Source organism: Pyrus communis, chromosome 2 (assembly GCF_963583255.1).
Source record: "Pyrus communis chromosome 2, drPyrComm1.1, whole genome shotgun sequence".
NCBI lineage: Eukaryota > Viridiplantae > Streptophyta > Magnoliopsida > Rosales > Rosaceae > Pyrus > Pyrus communis.
The window spans coordinates 15,221,083-15,240,954 of NC_084804.1; the positions used below are offsets into that span (position 1 = coordinate 15,221,083).

The 19,872-nt window shown below is 36.4% G+C and overlaps 2 protein-coding genes and 1 long non-coding RNA gene across 3 annotated transcripts; 2 read left to right on the forward strand and 1 right to left on the reverse strand.

Moving 5' to 3' along the window:
* Window positions 1-7,396: 7,396 nt before the first annotated feature.
* LOC137726686 (uncharacterized) lies at window positions 7,397-9,965 on the forward strand. The gene is made up of 4 exons (XM_068465625.1): window positions 7,397-7,788; window positions 8,264-8,904; window positions 9,280-9,480; window positions 9,837-9,965. Exons 1-4 carry the CDS (start codon window positions 7,545-7,547, stop codon window positions 9,879-9,881), a joined length of 1,131 nt encoding a protein of 376 aa, XP_068321726.1. The 5' UTR covers window positions 7,397-7,544; the 3' UTR covers window positions 9,882-9,965.
* A 57-nt stretch (window positions 9,966-10,022) lies between these two features.
* On the forward strand, window positions 10,023-13,283 carry LOC137726487 (uncharacterized). Its single transcript, XR_011067635.1, has 4 exons — window positions 10,023-10,644; window positions 10,754-11,434; window positions 11,609-11,727; window positions 12,473-13,283. It is a non-coding gene; the product is annotated as an uncharacterized lncRNA (long non-coding RNA).
* Window positions 13,284-14,434: 1,151 nt separating this feature from the next.
* Window positions 14,435-18,904, reverse strand: LOC137725144 (calcium-dependent protein kinase 26-like). Its single transcript, XM_068463733.1, has 9 exons — window positions 18,616-18,904; window positions 17,338-18,185; window positions 16,916-17,059; window positions 16,673-16,825; window positions 16,018-16,133; window positions 15,690-15,857; window positions 15,331-15,555; window positions 14,934-15,100; window positions 14,435-14,807 (listed from the first exon to the last, which is right to left on the reverse strand). Exons 2-8 carry the CDS (start codon window positions 18,110-18,112, stop codon window positions 14,966-14,968), a joined length of 1,716 nt encoding a protein of 571 aa, XP_068319834.1. The 5' UTR covers window positions 18,113-18,185; window positions 18,616-18,904; the 3' UTR covers window positions 14,435-14,807; window positions 14,934-14,965.
* Between the last annotated feature and the right edge of the window lie 968 nt (window positions 18,905-19,872).

Genomic DNA, 19,872 nt, shown 5'->3' on the forward strand with positions numbered 1-19,872 from the left:
ATAAATTTGAATTACTAAATGATCTCTAATTCCAATGAAACTTTTAAGGATGATCTTCAAACGAAGATTAATAGATGGAACGGTTTTGATTATAAAGTTATACGATGAAGATACATTCTCAAAGGTGCAATATGTGCATTCCTCCAGTGAGGGAAACAAGCATTATCTATTTTTTTTGTTCAACTTTCATTCACTCTATTTATTTATCATATCCAAACCAATCCTAAACACGCCTAATTGATTCGATCAATAAACACAACATTCATCGAGTCCTCGATTACTCGACCTCGACTTGACCGGATGCCATCCTAGTATCTTAAGATGGCAGGCCATGGCTCCTTCGGCATATCATTAAGATGGCAGGCCATGGCTCCTTCGCTCCTTCGGCATATCATTAAGATGGCAGGCCACGGCTCCTTCGGCATATCACGACTGACTTTTTCTTTCTTTAACTATGTACGTACCTACAACAAGAGGTTCAAGGAGTTGAATGAAAGTTTTTGTATTTTTCTGTTTTTGAATGCTGAGTGTAGTGGGTAATACTTTGTGCATCTAAAAGTGAGAAACGTTGTATAATGATTTAAACTGTCAATTTTCTAGAAGGTAAACGATTTCAATCATTATGCAACATTGTATGACGAAATAAGAGCCGAAAAGGTAAATGGCATCCCCTTTAAAAGTCCCATTTATTTTAGTATACTCTACTAAATGTCAAATTACATGTTAATTAGAAAATAGCAATGAATCAAAACCGGTGTGAACTTGAAGATTTTGTTTTGGGACCCGAAAGAGAGAGGCGAGAGACCTGAGAGATACAGCAGAAATTAGGGAGGAAGACGAAAACTTGTAGCTCATTGTTTAATTTTCACGTAGTTTTCAGCCCTTTTAAATTGCATAATAATGTGTTGCTGTTTGTTGAAATTTACTTGTCACTTATCAGGCAACCAAAATAGGCACAAATCACGTCTTTTGTATCCTTTTCAATTTGTCACTCCCATTATTTTTTTGAATCTTCGATACGTATTGAAATTTTCAATTGACTTTCATGTTACGAGAATGTCACTGTAGAGGTATATCAGGTCAATTATATATTGTTATTTGAGAATTTTTAAATATATAACAATGCGTGATTGATTTGAGATACTTTTACATATGATTATGTGAACTTTAATTATAAATACAAGGTCGGATTAAGAACTAAAGGAAAGAAAGTTAACATCAAGTTTTCATTTACTTGACACAAAGATTAAATTTAAAAACGACACGATTACAAAAGAACTGATTTAAACATGACACGATTATAAATAAGTCGACATCTCAACTATGAAGCACATTAACACAAATTGTCAACCGTATTTAGATGTGAACATCGAATACGGGTAATCGTTCGTAAATCACAATGTCAACCATGGTCGTGCTTCTATATAATGTTCGTGTTAATATGACGCATGCTAATACTTATTAATAATCATGTTTAAGTCAGTAATTAAACAAAATCGCAAGCAATGTTAAGATAAGGAGAGGGATTAATGGGAGAATGACTCACGGAATTTGTAAGCAGCAGATCCAGACTTTACAACTGACAACTCAGAAGCTGGTCCCTGCATTCACACTATGGCTTCTTCTCCTCCTCGAAATTTTTTTTCCTTGGAATACGGCTTCAACACCAAATCTCATATTATACCTAGTTGGATATTTTTATTTCAAGTATCTATCGACTTATATTATAATACTTGATATATTAAATCGTGTTCTCTGCATGCTAAAAATGTATTTTCTTCATCCTCGTCCTTGTCCTCCTATATACTACTAACATGTAGCACTTAGATACCTCCAGCCAATGTTTCAGGGATCAAAGTGATAATTTGCTAAAATATTCTGCCTTTTCCTACTCTTACTCCCAAGTTATCGTTTTATTCTTTTTTTTTTTTTTCTGTTTGTTTTTTTATGTCAACCAATCATTTCATGCCAAAAAATTGGGTTACATTTTTTGTAGTTTGTAGTAACTTAAGATGTCGATATGGATTATGATATTTACAATGATTGGGTAAGCAACGACCCATCCTTTTTGAACCCTAAAGCAACAAGAAATTTGACCTAAAAATGCAAAACAAGAAATTGAAAAAGATAGATTGCTTAGCAATGGTATAAGAAAGTGTAGATGGAAACTTCAGTAAAACTATCTGATTAAGTAACTCTCACACTAGATATGATTAGCACGAGGTAGGTTTGGATTAAAACACAAAGATCCCATCCTTTTGTGAGAGTTTTACAAATAATTGATCTGGGTGGCCCAACACAATTTATTCTTAAACATGTGACATGACAATATGGTAATATGTTCACTTAATTTATATTGCACGTTAGAATTATTGTATACGTCTTATAATCTGAGTGAATTATGTGAAGTTCAAGATAAGTAGAAAAACTTATGTACATGTTTATATAGTATGTGTAATAGGAGATTCTCTTCACATGATGTTCGTTCTTTGTTAACAATCAATGCGTCCAAAAAATCTCACTGATACTCAATTTTAAAGCTTCTAAGATTTAGATTAGTCATAAATATCAAATGCCAAAAATGTGAGCGATTAACTAATCTGAGACTAAAACTCTAAATTATAAACGATGATTCAACATTCTAAATAATCGAAATATCAATAAATAGAACCAAAGTTGAAGAAACTAGAAGCGAGATTGACATTACACGACATATAATGTGTGAGGCAAGTAGACTGTATAGTGGATTCTTACTTTTAATAATATGATCAAAAGATACAAATCAAATACTATTCCTAATAATTTCTCTCTAATTCTTGACAAGCTGTAAACAAATAGTCGCTATATTTGCAACAAGTTTAATTTAAAGAAGACAACATGATAAACTCCAGCTAAATTAAAAATTATCCTAATCATCACCCAATTTAAGAAGATTATTTTGGACTTAAAGCCAATTTCTGATAAATTCTCCAGACACCCTGTCCGGCGAGATGTCCCCCCATCACAGGAGGAGAAAGAAAATGCTGTAAAATGCAGAGAGAAGAATTTGAAATTTAACAAAAACTCCATGGACCCCACCACCCCCACCGTGGCCCCACACATCACGAATAACAACAGCCTGTATGGAGCTGTGAACGCTACATTTCACCACCCCACCTCCTCAAAAACACAAAAACAAAACCCCCCACGAACCACATTTCCCCATCCTCCTCTGTTCTCCTCTGTTTTTCTCCATTTTCTCAGAGCTCGAATTCAGAGAAAAATGCCCGCAAATCATTCACTTCCAGTTTCTCAGGAGCAATTAACAGAGCAGCCGGGGCTGCGGAGACGGCTGTCGTCTCTGTCCCTCAAGCTCCAGCCCATCTCCTCCCCTGCAACTTCATGGGCACTAAGACGGTCGAAGTCGGTTTCCGCCATGGGAGAGTACGCCGGAGGATCCATAAGAAAATGGTGGGTCCAGAGCTGGGCATGGATCATGTCCAGAAAACCCATTTTTGCCCAGGATCTGGAGATGAACGAGGAAGAAACCAAAGTGCTCGGATCCGACAACAGAGGAAGCTGGAGGCATGTGTTCTACAAAGTCCGGTCGGAGCTCAAGAAACTCATGGGTTCTGATGTCGGAAACCTGCCGCAAACTTACAGGTACGATTTTGATGATGGGAGGAACAAAACCAAGAAAGTTTACGGCTGAGATTTGATGGGTAAGTGTTGGTTTTTGAAATTAATCAAGAAAGTTGGGGCCTTTATAGAATTAATAAGAGATCCAACGGTCCGAAAATTCGATACCAGATCATCAAAAATACTACTTGTTATTGTACCAAACATGAAGATCAGTGTACCAATGTAATTAGACTATGTTTGTTGTTTTTTGATGTTCTTATTTTTTGTGTCATGTGGGATTGTTGCTATAGAGGGGTGGGGTTGAAAAATTAATGGTGGTCTGAGGGGTTTCTCTGCAATTTGTGGAAAGTTGAAGGAGTGGTGGGCAAGGCAGGGGTGGTGGCGGTACTGAGATTTAATCCCACAATGGAGATTGCAGAGGTTGCCGCTTATCATCATAAAATTAGGGAGCATTTTATTGATTAGTAAATACTAAATATCTATCATGTTATTATTATTATTATTTTAATTACAAAGCAATTATTTTTGCAGATTCTCTTTTAATATTTGTATCAAGTGTTAATTTATGTCCTAGTTAATTGCTAGTAAATGGAATATTTATTTATAAATTAGCTCTTATTTCTTCTTCCTTGAGATTTTGCTTAATTCAATCCTCATTAGCTCTTAATTTTTTTTTTTAACAAACGATATTATTTATTCTAAGAAAAGAGGAATACCACTAGTACTAAGTGACTCATTAACTCTTAATCTTGTGTATTAAGAAACTTGGGATTTTTATGTGATGCAAAGTCAATTCCAATATTGGTAGATCTAAGACGTGGCCGGATGCATGCCTTTGGACTGAAGTTTGCTCCTCCTTTTTTCTTTCCAAAAAAAAAAAAAAAAAAAAAAAGAAAAAAAAGAAAGGAGAATCTCTACACATATAATATTTTTAAAATAAATTCGAACACCAACGTTTAGCCACTCATATTACGGATGTTTCTGCATTTGTAAAGGTTGAAATACAGAACGTTTAAGTTCACGACTCGTTTTCGTCTCTTTTAGCAATGGACCATGTTTTTAAGATTCTCTTTTTTGTTTCTTTGGTAACCGGTCAGAATAAATACCAAAAACAAAGCAATATGGCCAGGGAGGGATGGAGCGTCGGTGATGTAGTCGAAACGAAAGTGTCTAAACCATTGTCGTTGGACGGTTAGGTTATGAAACAGATGTACGTTCTTTATCCAAGAGCCAAATGTCGATATATCATTGATAACGCGTCAACGTGATTGTCGTCCAGAGAAGGTACCAACAAATTATCAATGTATTTTGAAAGTACTGATACGTAATAATGTAGGTTGGTTTTAATACTAAACGGACGAGAAGCATGCAAAATTCAGTATTAATGCAAAAGTACAGACGATGATCAAACTTCTACAGACAAAGATTACCGCATGAAGGCTTATATTGTTAGTCTCCTGGAATTCGTATCTAACTTTGCATGGTGGGGTTTGCATGTTTTGTAAGAATTAAATTCGTTTGGATTTTTTGAAAAAGTAAGTACAGTAGGAGGACTTTGTAGTGTCATATGCATAAAATATAGGGACCAGATATCCCCTTTCACCGGAGCCAAGTATAAAAGTGTCGGTGTATATATTTAGTTTCTCATTCTTTTCCAATTAAAAAAAATAACCAACGGTTCGTCCCATAAAAAAAAAAAAAAAAAAAAAAAAAAGGGTATGAAATGAAAGCACTAATTTTTCAAAGATGAACGATAGATTTATTTGAAAAACTCAAACTCGATTGTAAGAGGAGTCTTGGAAGAAAACATCCTGGATAAAATCGAGAGGATTCTCAAACCAAACTAAGTCATGAACAATTAAAGGGGAGAACTTAGTTAAACGGTGAGCAACACCATTACAAATACGAGACACAAATGAAATTGAATCTCAGCCAAAATACTAATTAGTTTAGTATAAATTGACCCACACCATTTTGATCGTATAAGTCAATTTCAGAAATCATTTTGTGATAAAAACTTTTACATCATGTGGGTCTTATTTATATGTCACATCAGCACATAACATAATCTTTAACAGAATTACGATGTAATGACTTAATTTGTAACACCAATTTTTAGAGACTATATTGATTAATTTTCAAGTTCAATAATCATTTTGATGGTTTAAATCAATTTCAAGACGAATATAAACCCAACTAATTAGTTATGTGTTTTAGTATTTTGACCAAATCATGGATTAGCACATGGATCCCATGATCGCACCGACTAAATAGTTGACAATTATTGGACTGGAGGTAATGGCTGAGCTGCCAAGTGCCAAATGCTAATTAATCATCAATCTTTTATTCCCTTAACCCTTTTACTATATTTTATTATTGTTTAATCCCAGGACGGACTTGATATTATAAATTTATAAGACGTGCATGGTAAGCATTAACCAATATTAGAAAACTTCCTCAACTAACCATAATCAAAATTAAATTAGTTGTTAGGATAGTGTTGAATTAGACCTTAAATACGAGATATACTTGTATACACCATGGAGTTACAAGATAAGTAAAGAGCATGTAATATTTGTAACAAATTTTAGAAGAATAGTTTTTTACAATAAAACGCTTCTTATTAATTATACCTTAAAATTGTTGTTGAGTTTTAGAAACACTCGTTACGTAGAAAGCACTTCAAAACGCATCTATCATAATTTTTTATTTTTTATTTTAAAGTTTCTACTTATTTATTATAAGAACACATCTAGGTGTGGTACTTGATGTGTCACGAGGAGCTAGTGTTTTCCACGTTAGGGATGTTGAATTAAGCTTCACCCATACTTATTACTTATGTTATATGAACTCGACTAATTAAACTTTATCCGAACTTATTTGGGTTGATATTTATTTTTGAAATTTGTTTTTAATAGGTGTCTTATTTTTAATACTTGCATACATTGTTTATATTCTTTTGTTCTATTTTAGTTTCAGTTGAATCAAACAAAACGGGCCGTGCTCATTCCTAATAAGTACATTTGTGTTTTTGTCAATGCACGTCAAAAATACGCATCTAAGTTACACATTATAACAAGAGTCATTAGATTCCGTTATATCAAATAATTTGAGGGCTCTTATTGTGATTGTAACATGTATATGCAATTTTGACGTGTATTACACAAAGTTGCACATACAAATATCGATGGGCTTGGGTGTTACCTCTTAAACTCACCCAACTTTTGGAGGTCCAAGACTTTAAATTGGAGTAGGGGAGTGCTAGCAACCTTTGCATTAAGGGAATATTTTTGCGCTCTTTAAGTGATATTAATGTTCATCATCATATTTATCATCGTTTGATGAGTTTAAATTTTAAAATTAGTGTAATAAATATACAAATTTTAAAATTTAAACTTATCTAATGACAATACATATGATCATTATTACTATTTGAGAGGGTAGTGAGTACAAATACATTCTACTTTTGCATTTGAACTTTTTTTCACTTTATCAAATGCCAGTTGTCATTTTGTACGCAAAAAACAAGACTTCAATGGTTTTATCATTTGATAAAACAATGACACCTCACGTCTGGTATAGGAAAAAGGGCCAAATTTAAAGATTGATATTGTGTAAAAAATATGATGTGACAGATAATTTAGAGAATTGGGATAGTCTCTTTTGCACTTTTCAGAGGAAATACATAACCTAATACGACATCGTTTTGCTGAAGGCCAGTCTAAGTAATTATCGCCATTTGGCTCACTGCCTGCCAAGAGATTCAAAAGAATATTAGGTCATCTTAGTTTGTGCAACCAAGAACAAGAAGGCCACAAACTTCGTCTTTGTCCTTCCCCGCCTCATTCCCGCGGCTGAGGATAAAAGCAGAGAGACGGACGGCCACCACAATCCACCCCATATTTACGAAAAAACCAACTCACATGGCATTGGCTCTAAACAGCATAATCCCCCACACCACAGCGTTAAGCCTAAGCACTTCTCTGCCCTCTCCCAAAATGCCCTCCAGCCCCCAATTCCAACAGCCTCACAACCGCCGCCAGAGCGGTCCGATTGTCCAGAGCGGCGCCTCTTCCTCCTCCAACACCGCCGTCTCAGATGTTAAGCTGCAGCTCCAGGAGGAGGACCACATCAATGGCTTCAATCCCACTTCCACGTTTGCTCCTGGTGAGTGTATTTTAAGCGCTTTTGCCAAAAATCTGCTTATTTAGTTCTGGATTTCTTTGGGTTCTGTTGAATCATCTGATTGTTATTGTAGCATAAAAAAAGTTTGCATCTTTGCATGTTATTAAGTATTTTCAGCCTAGCAATGTAGAGTTGGATAGGAGATTTGGTGTGTAAAATTCCATTCTTTGGATTAGGGTTGCATAGCAGATGATAGGAAGAGGATAAATGGGAAATTGAGTAATGAAATGTATAACTTTTCTGATTAATTTCCAAAGAAATTGCAATCTGCCAATCTAAACAGTCAGTTATTTAATACCCGGTTTCATTTATAGTAGAGAAGGCACTGGGTAAGAGATATGATGGATAAGTTTCCATTCGTTATGTTAACTATTTGAAGTGTAGAATCTAAAAGTTAATATGCTTAAGGTACACTATAATTCAATTTCTCTTTATCTATTTCTTTTACGTGTTCAAGCGTGGTCCGAATTTTCCAGAAATGTGTCCGGTGAATGGGATGGCCATGGAGCGGACTTCACAAAGGAAGGGTACCCAATAGAACTTCCCGAGAATGTAGTGCCTGAAGCTTACAGGGAGTGGGAGGTTAAGGTTTTCGATTGGCAGACTCAATGCCCCACTCTTGCTAACCCAGATGAGCACATTCTTTTATACAAGAATACAGAGCTACTTCCTACTGTTGGATGTGAAGCTGATGCTGCTACTCGATATAGAGTCATTGAGAAGAATGTTGGTGGTCTGAGTAACCAAGTTTTTGCCTTTGCATATCAGTCTAGCGGATGTTATGTGTCTGTCTTGCCAATTCAGGATAAGGGTATGTATAAGTTACAGGAGTTGGAGTATTGCTTGATCAATCCTCAAGATAAAGAGTCTCGGGTGAGAATAATTCAGGTCATCCGCATAGAGAATGAGAAGATGATGCTGCAGAATGTTAGAGTTTACTGTGAGAATTGGTATGGGCCATTCAGAAATGGGGATCAGTTAGGTGGATGTGCTATCCGTGATTCTGCTTTTGCTTGTACGGCTGCACTGGAAGCTTCAGAAGTTGTTGGAACTTGGCGGGGTCTCAGTGCTCTTGCCAATTTCCGTGGTACTCAAAATGTGAGTTGATCCTCCCCCTTTTGGTTTGTGTGTATATTTGTATGATATGCTTAACCTAAGCAAAAATGTTTGAATATATTTAAGTCTGCTGAAGCGGTTCAAAACATTCTTTTGTTTGGTTAAAAGTTAGGCACTTTGCTCACTCCGTAAGTTCACTTCATTTGTTGTTTTTGTCACTGTGGGCATCACAAAACATCGACATATTTCTTTCATTGAATCTTCATTGATCATTTTGTGTCACTCTTTAATATCTTTTCTTTGATATTTTCTGAAGTTATGGCCTCCTATCCATTGATTTGGTAGATAGTCATTTATTTGTCAGATTTTTTGTAACTCCCTGGTCTAATTAGTATATAATGTGAACTTGATGAACAGAATGTTTTTCAAGAACTTTTAGTCAACAGTGAGCAGAGCTCCATGAGAGATGAAAGTGGTCTCGTATTGCTTCCCAAGCGGCTGTGGTGTTCCGTAAAAGAAAGTAAAGATGGTGATACTTGCAGCGAGGTAGGATGGCTGTTAGATCATGGACGTGCCATCACATCAAGATGCACCTTCTCAAGCACAGCAACGCCACAGGCAAGTTAGCATGTATAGACTCGTTTATTATTGGTTTTCAATGTTTGGTGCAGCATGTCAGCATCCAATGTCGAGAACAAACCAGCTAAGGATTCTGTCCCAACATTTTTGACTTGATCATCGTAAATAGGTTCTGAGAGATGGTTCATCTATTCATCTTTGGATAGTGTATTTATAGCTTCCCTGGTGAAATTCATCCGTGTCAATAGAATTATTTTGCTCCGAATAAGTTTGTCTTCATATCCTTTTTGTTTTTAGTTTAGTCACGTAAATCAATCTGCAATTCTGATCATTCAGTGTCTCGCGGACAGTGTAGACATGCTTATTTTGACATCATTCATCATCTTCTTTTACAGGAAATCTCAGTAGCGAATGAAACTGCAGTTTTGAAGGGCACATAGACATTTTGGATTAACTCAAATTCGCAATATGCAAACACAGATATAGGACTCATGAAATGTATCTAAAGTTTTTCTCTTCCTGTTTTTTTTTTTTTTGGGGGGGTGGGGGGGGGGGGAGGGGGGGAGAAGGGATATGTTTGATTTAATGTATAGCAATAAAGGCATCCACATGAATGCAGAAAACTTGTGTCATTTTTTTTTAAATTCATAGTATACAACATGCTTTGAAATCTTTGTACAAATGATTTCCAAGCTTATTTACAAACAAGATGGTAGCTTTGATTAGATATGAAGTAAACAAAACATGCAAGGTTCCTTAAATATGGACGTTTAGGGTGTGTTTGTTTCCCTTCACTAGCCCTCATTGGACTGGACTAGACTAATAGTTAGTCCAGTCCCATGTTTGTTACTTCACGAGACTAGCTTTAGTGGGAGTAAGCCTGACTCGCCTTGACTAAGGACCATGTTAGACGGTCTTGACTAAGGACCATGTTAGACGGTCTTAGCGAGAGACGTCGCGAACCATGGGACTAGCTAATCCCTTTGATCGCTCTCTGCTCGCATCCTCTACTCTCGTCTCTGCTTGCGTTCTCTCCCTCTCTCCTCGTCCCCAACCCTGAATCATGAACAAAGACCTCGATTCGAGATGGGAACCGGAATCAGAATCAGAATCGGACTTTTGCAGTGATTTGCCACACTTTTCAGTCCCCAGAGGGTTCAGTTTGCGATCACCCTTGAGTTTTGATCGAGGAGTTTGTATTGGGTAGGTAGATTTGGGGTTTTACAATTAGCTAATCGAAATATCGAATTTGAAATTACTGAAATTCTGGGAATATTGGGGATTTGTTCTAATTCATTGCTTTGAAATGTAGGGTTTTGGGGTTTTGCAGTTGCAGGAGGAGAAGATGAAAGTCAACATCTTGCGTATTATGTTATTCTGTTCTTTCTTTCAAACTACTCTAGTTTATATACCATTTGCAACTAGCTCATGTAATTTTCTATACTTTTTATTCCAAGATATTAACTTTGTTACATTTAATCATATGGTAGACTGAATTTTGGCTTGATAGTTTCAAATTCCTATGATTTTGATTTTGTTCTTTCTTTCAAATTTACTAGTTTATACCATTTAGAAATAGCTTTTGTAAAGCTCTTTTCTTTCCCGCTTCAAACTGTTGCATCTAATGGTGGTGGAATGAATTTCAGCTTGACGGTATTGAATTTCTATGATTTGTCATCCTCTGGAACTATGAATAGTTAATGAGCTGTAGGGTTTTACTACCTTAATTGTCGTCTAATGCTACAAATGGTGATCACAAGATCAGCATCTCTTATGTTAGTCATGAATTTCTAGCATATGCTCACCCTGTTTATGATTGGGTGCGATTATCTTTTTAACAACGATCGTCATAATTTGACCATCCCATTTGCTCGGTGATCTTGTTTTAACTTGAAACATCTTTGATGGGAAATGGACGTATTATGCATTTTATCGAACTGTTTTCTCTTGACCCTTCTCTCTTTGCGAATATCTGCTGGGGATTTTAAACAGAGTATGTCTTTTTTACCTCTTTTCTATCTCTTATGTTCATTAATCAAATGGAAATAATCAATTGCTGCATGTGTAAATGTGTCTAAGTGTAAATTTGATGTGCCCTTTATTTTTCTGGGATATGTTTTATTTCATCTACTTTGGAGCTCTAACTCTGATCCCTTTGGACCTGCAGGTGGCATGCTGTCGCTTCATGGACATGGGATGCACAAGACGAAACATGTGGGATTTGTAGGATGGCATTTGATGGTTGTTGTCCCGATTGTAAACTCCCTGGGGATGATTGCCCGCTAAGTAAGTCGCTAGAAATTTGATGTTACCCATTTGTTTTCAATTTATCTACAATTTTTCCCGATTGTCCCGATTGTAAACTCCATGGGATGCACAAGACGAAACATGCTACCCATTTGTTTTCAATTTATCTGTTATTTTTCCTTTTGTGAAGTGATTGATAAGTTTTTGTAAGTTGAAGTGATTTTTTTCTTCATTCCCTGCTTTCATTTTGCTAGAAATTTGATGTCATCATATTTTGGGATGGGTTAATTGGTATCTTGCGGGTAAGTTTGTGAACAAGGATTTGTGTGCATCTACACTGTTTGATGAAATAGCTAAGAGACAAAGTGAGGATGCTGCAGGAAACCTCTTCGATCAAATGACCCCTCTTTTTCATAACATGGTTGTATGCTCTCAGTTTTGCATAATTAGGGGTGAATTATTCTGAGATAACTTATTGTCGTGATCGCATGTGTATGAAATGATTGTTGAATTTCAATGGCCCTGAAAATTATGTGCTTGTTGTATTAGGATTTTGAGAAACAAGACTTTATGAAGCTCATAGCCTTAGCTCAAAGGGTATTGGACTAGTTAGGGAATTGAGTAGAATGAGGTTCAAATCTTATTGTAAATAAAACGAGTTCTGCTTCTGCGGGGTTCAGATTTGGGTGGTTCGATGGAAGGCTTTCCTTTTGTTTATATATTCCAGTTGTGCACGAATGCCACATATGTGAGCTGTAACATTTTTTTTATCGGTTTGTTGCAGTGAGTAATCCATGCAGCTCAATGCTTCTCATATTAAAGTTCTTCAGTCTCAAAATGATGTGGTTAACTCCACGAAGGAGGCAGCATCCAAGGAGCTTCTGAATGTGGGCCAAGTAAAATGATAATTAGGTGTCCTATGAGAAAAGTAAAATGATCATTCAAATTTTGATTAGAAAAGTAATATTAAGGACAAAGAATTGCGTGCCCCAGCATGTGATGCTCTTGTCTGTTTCCTATCAAGTCCACAATTTGATGCAGATGCAAGGCTTTGGATGCAGATGCAGGGCTTTTGATTAGAAAAGTAGTATCAAGGACAAAGAATTTAGATGCAGATTCAGAGCTTTGGAGTTTGAGTGTTGTTTTGATAAATTATTAATAAATAATTCGAAAAGCTTGGAGCTAAATTAATTAATTGTTTGTCTGTATTTGTACTTTGCAATGACTCTGCAATGGCAGTAGTCTGGTGCTCTGGGTTCAGTTGTTTGTTTTGGCTCAGTTGTTTTTTTTTGTTTAGTTGTTTAGTTATTTAGTTATTTAGTTACTTGTGACATATCAATGATGATCATCTGTGCAATTTAGGATTGAGAATGCAATCATGCACATGAATATAAGCACGCAAAGATTATATCACGCACAATTGCTTTGTAATTTTGGGTAAGATTGTATTCAGCCACCATTGACCACTGATTTTAAAAACTGAGACCAAGTAATTTTGCATCTTCGTATCTTTGTGGAAAGCTTACTTCTTGTATTGACAGTGCTTTTTTAACTTAGCATCCATTGACCAGTTAGTCTGATTGTAACTTTTTAATTTGCAGGAGGCCAGATTATTGCATTAGGATTTCACGATTCCAGAACTTGCTGTTTCTCTGATTTGCGTATTGATTCGTGACAAAGCCTTATGGCTTGAGTTTTGCCCTGTGAGCAGGTTCTGTCTCATCAAACTCCATTCCCTAATTGTTTCAAACAGGAAGCATAGATCGAAAAAGATTGCTGTTATTCGGGAGTAGGAACTCATCATTACTATAGGAAATTAGGTTACAAGCTTGAAAGCCTTACATGGTGAAAAATTTTGTATGACGAGATTAAAAAAAAAAAAAAAAAGGTTTTCATGCAATTTTGTAACATTATCCTAAACAAGTTGTAACTTCATATTGCATAACCAGTTTATTTGTTTTGAGATTCCAAATACACATTTCTTTTGTGTATTCATGAGTTTTTTTGTTATATTCATGAGTTCTTTTCGAAATTTGGTATATATTTTTTATTGAATCTCATTCATCCAATAATATTAATTTTGATAATATCTTAATAAAAAATAAATTAAAATAGAGTTATTTTTCATTATCCTGCCTCTTATTCTGATACTGTACCAAACGCTTTACTAAGTCAGTCCAGCTTAATCCTAGAAGCTAGTCCAGTCCAAGATAGTCTGGTGCAACAAACGCACCTTTATGGTACCACAGAGTATAGGATAAGGGTGTGCTATTCACACACCTCATTTTACTTCTCACACACCCTTTGATAATTTCTGTCCGTTGATCTTCTTCAATTCATTCGATCCAATGATCGAAAATTAAAAAGGGGTGTGAGAAGTAAAATAGGATGTGTGGATATCACACCCCTATAGGATATTCCTGAATTTTTAATAATTAAATTTTAATTTTTGTTTTTGTTTTTGTTTTTGTTTTTTCAACAAAGATATAACAGTTAAATAACTTGGATCTCTTATTTTAGAAAACAATATAAAAATTCAGTTAGTATAATTTGTTAATTGAAGGGACAAGACAAATTCCAGAGACAGACAGGTTCAAAGGAATCCAATCTGGGTCTGTCCACTTGTCGCTATAAATCTTGAAAATTGCATTACATTCGTCGAATACCTTCACCAAATGAGACAAATTGCACTGTATCATTATTAATATTCTCTAAAATCATCTTAGATAATAGATTCATTGCATCATGAATTCAAGATCATCATCTAGATGCACGTTATAGGATACCTCTAACTGTATCTTCTCATGAAATAGTTTAATAAGTACTGGACACTACGATGACAGTAAATTATGTGCTGGGAGCCTGGAGTTATCCACCTTCTTCACCCACACACAAATAAGTTAGAATCTTGAAATAACACTTCCCACCGTCCAAATATTGTCTGATCATACAGCAATACAAAGGGCATCACTAAACAAAATAAAAAAACAACAGAAATCTCCCAACTCTCAAAATGTTACGTCTCCCTATTCGAATCTCTATTTGGAGTTGAGGAATTCAAATTTGCTTCTCAATCTTCTACCACCAAATCTCCTCTTCTTCTGACTTCTCTGTACAACCTGCCAACAGGATATCACAAGATTAATCGCGTAGCGTTAAGCGTAGAGGAAAAAGGCATAGCATCTGTTTGGGACAATATTCTGTACTGAAGTTATCAGTATACATAGATATGCCGGGAAGGATACCTCTACATGATGCTGGCGTGCTTAGTTGGAAGCTAATGAGCTCCTGGTGCATCTCTCATGCTCAAATTTAGACTGTTCCTCATAGTCCGTCTTCCAATTGGCATGTTGCCTTTCACATTGCCCTTTTGCATCATGGCGACAAACTCGCCGTAGTCAATCCTTCCATCCTGCATGCGGGACATAATCGAACCTTTGAGTAAAACCAATAACAAGTCTAAATCCACAAAGACGATTGTACAATACATGATGCTCCATCAAACTATTTTTGGGGATCTAACACATGGCCGGCCATAAGAGTCGTAAATATATTTGGTTGCTCATATAAGCTTAACAATATCTAGATGATTCAAGTATTTGAAGAATGATGCAATTCCCTTATGAAATTTTGGCGACTTACATTATCCTGATCAACTTCTTTTATAATATCTTCAAGAAGGACGTCAGTCATGTGATGTTCTGTACAAGCTTGCTGGAGCTCATCAACCGTAATATAACCACTTCCATCCTTATCAAAGTATCGGAAGGCTGCAACCAGATGTTCTTCACGTTCTAGTTTGTTAAGATGAACTGTAGCAGCTATAAATTCCCCATAATCAATTGTTCCACTGTTGTCCACATCAGCCTGGGAAAGAACGAAAAAAATGCTTAGCTTTGTGAAACATAAAACAAAGTTGAAGATAAATAACCACAAAATTGAGAATTAGACTAGTAGGCAAGCCAGCTACAGATGATTCTGTTTGGAAACAAGCATCTTACCGCATCCATAAGATCGCGTATCTCTGTATCCTTCATGGTAGAGCCGTATCTCCGCAAACCAGCTTTAAGTTCGTCAAACGTTATTGCACCACTATTATCAGTATCCATAGCCTGAAACATCTCTCTGAGTCCAGCAATCTCCTCCTCAGATAGGCTTTCAGCTATTACCTGACATAACATAAAGCCAAAAAAACCTTAAGCATAAGTTGTAGCATTCTAGTTCAGGGGCATGCCAAAAGTCAACGTCACGTATAAATTTTCCTTTACAAGAAAATACTAAATCTGATAGAAATGCCAAACAAGGTGTTCCAGTCTCCCATGCACTTACCCGTAAAGCCATCTTCTTTAACTTGTTCATAGCAGAAAACGTTTTGAGACGAGAAAGTACAGCTGGATCTAGTGCTCTATCAGGAGCAACCCCATTTTCGCAAATCCAAGGGTGACCTAAAAATGAAAATTCATCACTTAAAAGCAAAAACTGTGCAACATATACTGGTCAATTATTGTTAATTCCACTTCGACAGAATCATTCTGGTTGTTCATTTCCTAAAATTTGAGAACCCTCACATTGAAAAGGAAATTTAAGAAATTGGTATGACTTGAAAACGAAGCAAAATTTCCCACACCATACACTTCAAATGGATAAAATCAAGGTAGACTTTGAAAGTTTACTTCTTTATGGAAAATTTCGCTACAGAAAAAGTAGCCGTTTCTCTTAAACATTGAATGTGCCAAATTCAAATTCAGAAATAAACTCAAAAGGGCATGAGCTTAGACAACCGTGTTTTGGTGTCCCAGCTGCTTAACAAATTTCGGGGCATAATTTATCAACAAATGTTGTGCACGTAGTAGTAATGACATGACTCATCCAAAGAAAAGAAACGGAGAACCATTAACAAATAAGCTACCTATTTCTGGTCGCACTAAATCGTGCGCAATATTGTACTAAAATAACTTAAACTACTAAGAGAGGTTAAACATACATAGCACTTCATGTGCAGTTAAGCGGTCTGAAGGCCTAGAACATAGCATCTTCCGGATTAGGTCTTTTGCACTTTCAGATATTAAAGGCCATGGCTCTGATTCAAAGTCTATATATCCCTTCAAGACCGCATCAAATATCCCCTGCTGGGTTTCTGTATACCAATCACCAAACAGGTAAAACTATTCAGTAGCAGAAAACATGGAGTAATCTCTGTTTCGTTAAAATATGAAGCCACCATTACCTGCCCAAAATGGTGGCACACCACTGAGCAGAATATACAGTATAACTCCTGCAGTCCACACATCTGCTTCTGGTCCATAATGCTTGAGGAGTACCTCAGGAGCAACATAATATGGGCTTCCAACCACATCAGTGAAAACTTGACCTGGAAAGGACGTAATTGTGTTAAACAAACATTGGTTTCTAAATGACAAGGAGGACACTACATGCATTTCAGTTCAATAATTGTATAGGGGCAGTAGCAATAAACAAGAATAAATGAAATTTTATTACTATATACAGGCAAAGCAAGTCTAGCTACTAAAATCCACGTGAACACGATCTAAGATATGCCATATTACTATTTGATCAATATTAAGTGAAGTAAACTCACATCATAGCTAAAATCAACAAAACGAAATGAAATTATTTTTGTTTGTTTACCTGGTTTGAAGAAAACTGAGAGTCCAAAATCAATGGCCTTGAGAGAAAAATCATTGTCCTTGTTAACCAACAAGAAGTTTTCAGGTTTCAGATCTCTATGCATGACACCAAGTGAATGGCAAGCTTCAACAACACCAACAATAATCCGTGTCAACTCAGCTGCTTTTCTCTCACTGTAATGTCCCCTCTGGATAATGCGATCAAACAACTCACCCCCGCCACAAAGCTCCATTACAATATGAACATACAGTGAATCCTCATAAGCACCCTTGATTGTCACAATATTCTTGTGACCAGCTAAATGGTGCATTATCTGAATCTCCCTCCTAACATCGTCCACATCCTCCTTCGAGATCAACTTCCTCTTGGAGATAGACTTACACGCATACTGACTGCCAGTAGCAATCTCAGTGCATAAATACGTAGTCCCAAATTGTCCCTGTCCTAATTTATGACCCAACGTGTAAAGATCACGAATGTTGGCGGTCTTGTGACCCAACACATAATAACTTTGGTTATCAGCACTTCTCCTCATGGTGTTATCTTTCCTGGGACTAATGAGGGGTGGATGACTATTGTTGGTTTTGGGTTTGGGGCTGTCTTTGGAGAATTCTTGCTGACCGCGGTGCTGCGATTTCAAACTGGACGAGGAGTGGTCAGAATTCGAATGGTCAGACGAGGTGTTGCGCTTGGAAACGGAAGCAGATTGCTCTTCGGGCTGGTTGGAGCCCTGAAAATATTTCCCCCTGAAAGATCCACGGCATGTGTTGCCCATGAAACAATTACAAATCCCCTCAGGACTTTTTAACAGACTTTCCCTCACCCAATTGATTTCTCATCAATTCACACTGTCCACCATGCAAAAAGTGCATAAAACAATCAACAATCATGGCTGAAACAAAAAACAAAATCCAAGAAAATCACACCATCATAATATGCAGATCAGAAACATGGGCCCCACAGATTCGTATGAATCTATAATCACAAACCCAGAAAGCAAGCAAAGTATAGAAATTGAAATTTTCATGCACCCCAAAGAAAAACCCTGTTCATTTTCTCTACTTTTTCCATCATACAAATCCATAACTCATAATATTATTGCAAATAAATCAGCAATAGATTAACAACTAACCACAAAGATCAAATCTTTAAGCACAAACAAACCAACCCATCATCCAGAAAAGCAAAAAACCCAAGATTCAGATACAAAAGGTCAGACTAAAGCAAGAAAGCAGACACATTTTTTAGAGAGAGAAAGAGAAGATGGGGACACTTTACCAGTTGAAAAGACGAAAGGAATGGATGGTCGAACGAATCAAAGCAAAGGGGCAGGAGGAGAAGAAGAAGAAAATGATGCAAACAACTCTCCAAAGCGATAAATTATGTTGATTAGCAAGATTGGATGTTGGTGATCTAAAAAATCAATCAAAAAGCTTTTGGGGGCTTTCCAAAATTATATATTTTTTGGTTATTTTAGGATGGTGCTGCTGGGAAACATCGGAGGTGAGTGCTGACCAGCTATTCTAACCTCTCCTCCCCTCTCACTCCTCACTCTCTCTCTCTCTCTCTGTCTCTCTCTCTCTCTCTCTTCTTTTTTATTTTTTTAATAATTTAATTAAATAAAAAAACCGCATAACAGCTAATTTATAAACGCGTTTTTGCTATTCATATATTTTTATCTGGAGAATGGATAGATAGGCAGTTTCGAGGAACTGGGCGGGGGTTAAAAAGGGGAAAAATTACCACCTTGATTTGCCGGTGGATCCGCGGTGAAAGTGTTGAGTTCCGAGATTATGGGTGGGGATTGGTTCCGAGAATGCGAGTGTGATTGGTGCGTGGGGTACACGCGCGGTGAGTGTTGGTCAAGATGTTCGAGCTGGTTTTTCTGGGTGGATAAATCTAGCAGCTAAATATGGACAGCTTTTGTCAGTGGCGGTGTTTCGATTATCTGGACAAATTACACACTGTTTTGTTTTTTGTGGGCAGGCAAAACTATAGACCGTTGTTGCTCCAGATTTTTTTTCGTTGTTTAATGAAAAAAAAGGAGAAGTATAGATTGATTGATAATCATGATTTATGAAATGCTCGTTTTCACTGGCGAATTTAGAATTTTTTTTTTCTTCCGCACTTTTTGAAACATTTTGACAAACTTCTTAACCAGAATATGTTGTTGTTATTGGTCTCGGTTACTTATCTTGCCTTAACTTTTAAAAATATTTTGTCAAACGTCTCGTCCTTATAACAACTATACTTAATCGGGATATGAAATAAGCATTGGTTAAATTGCTTTGCATATAGTAGCTTTACAAATTTCGACTTTGACTATTTAACTGGTTAGTTTCATTCTGTCTCGATCTCGTCACTTTTAACCTCTCGACTTTGAGACTTAACCCTCTTCATTTCACTTGGTACCTCACCCAAACACTATATTTAAGAACTTTTCACGTTAACACCCATTATGTTGCTTTTTCATATGCTTGAATAACCGGTATGTTGATAAAAGTTGGACATACAATTTCAATTACAAATTCCTAT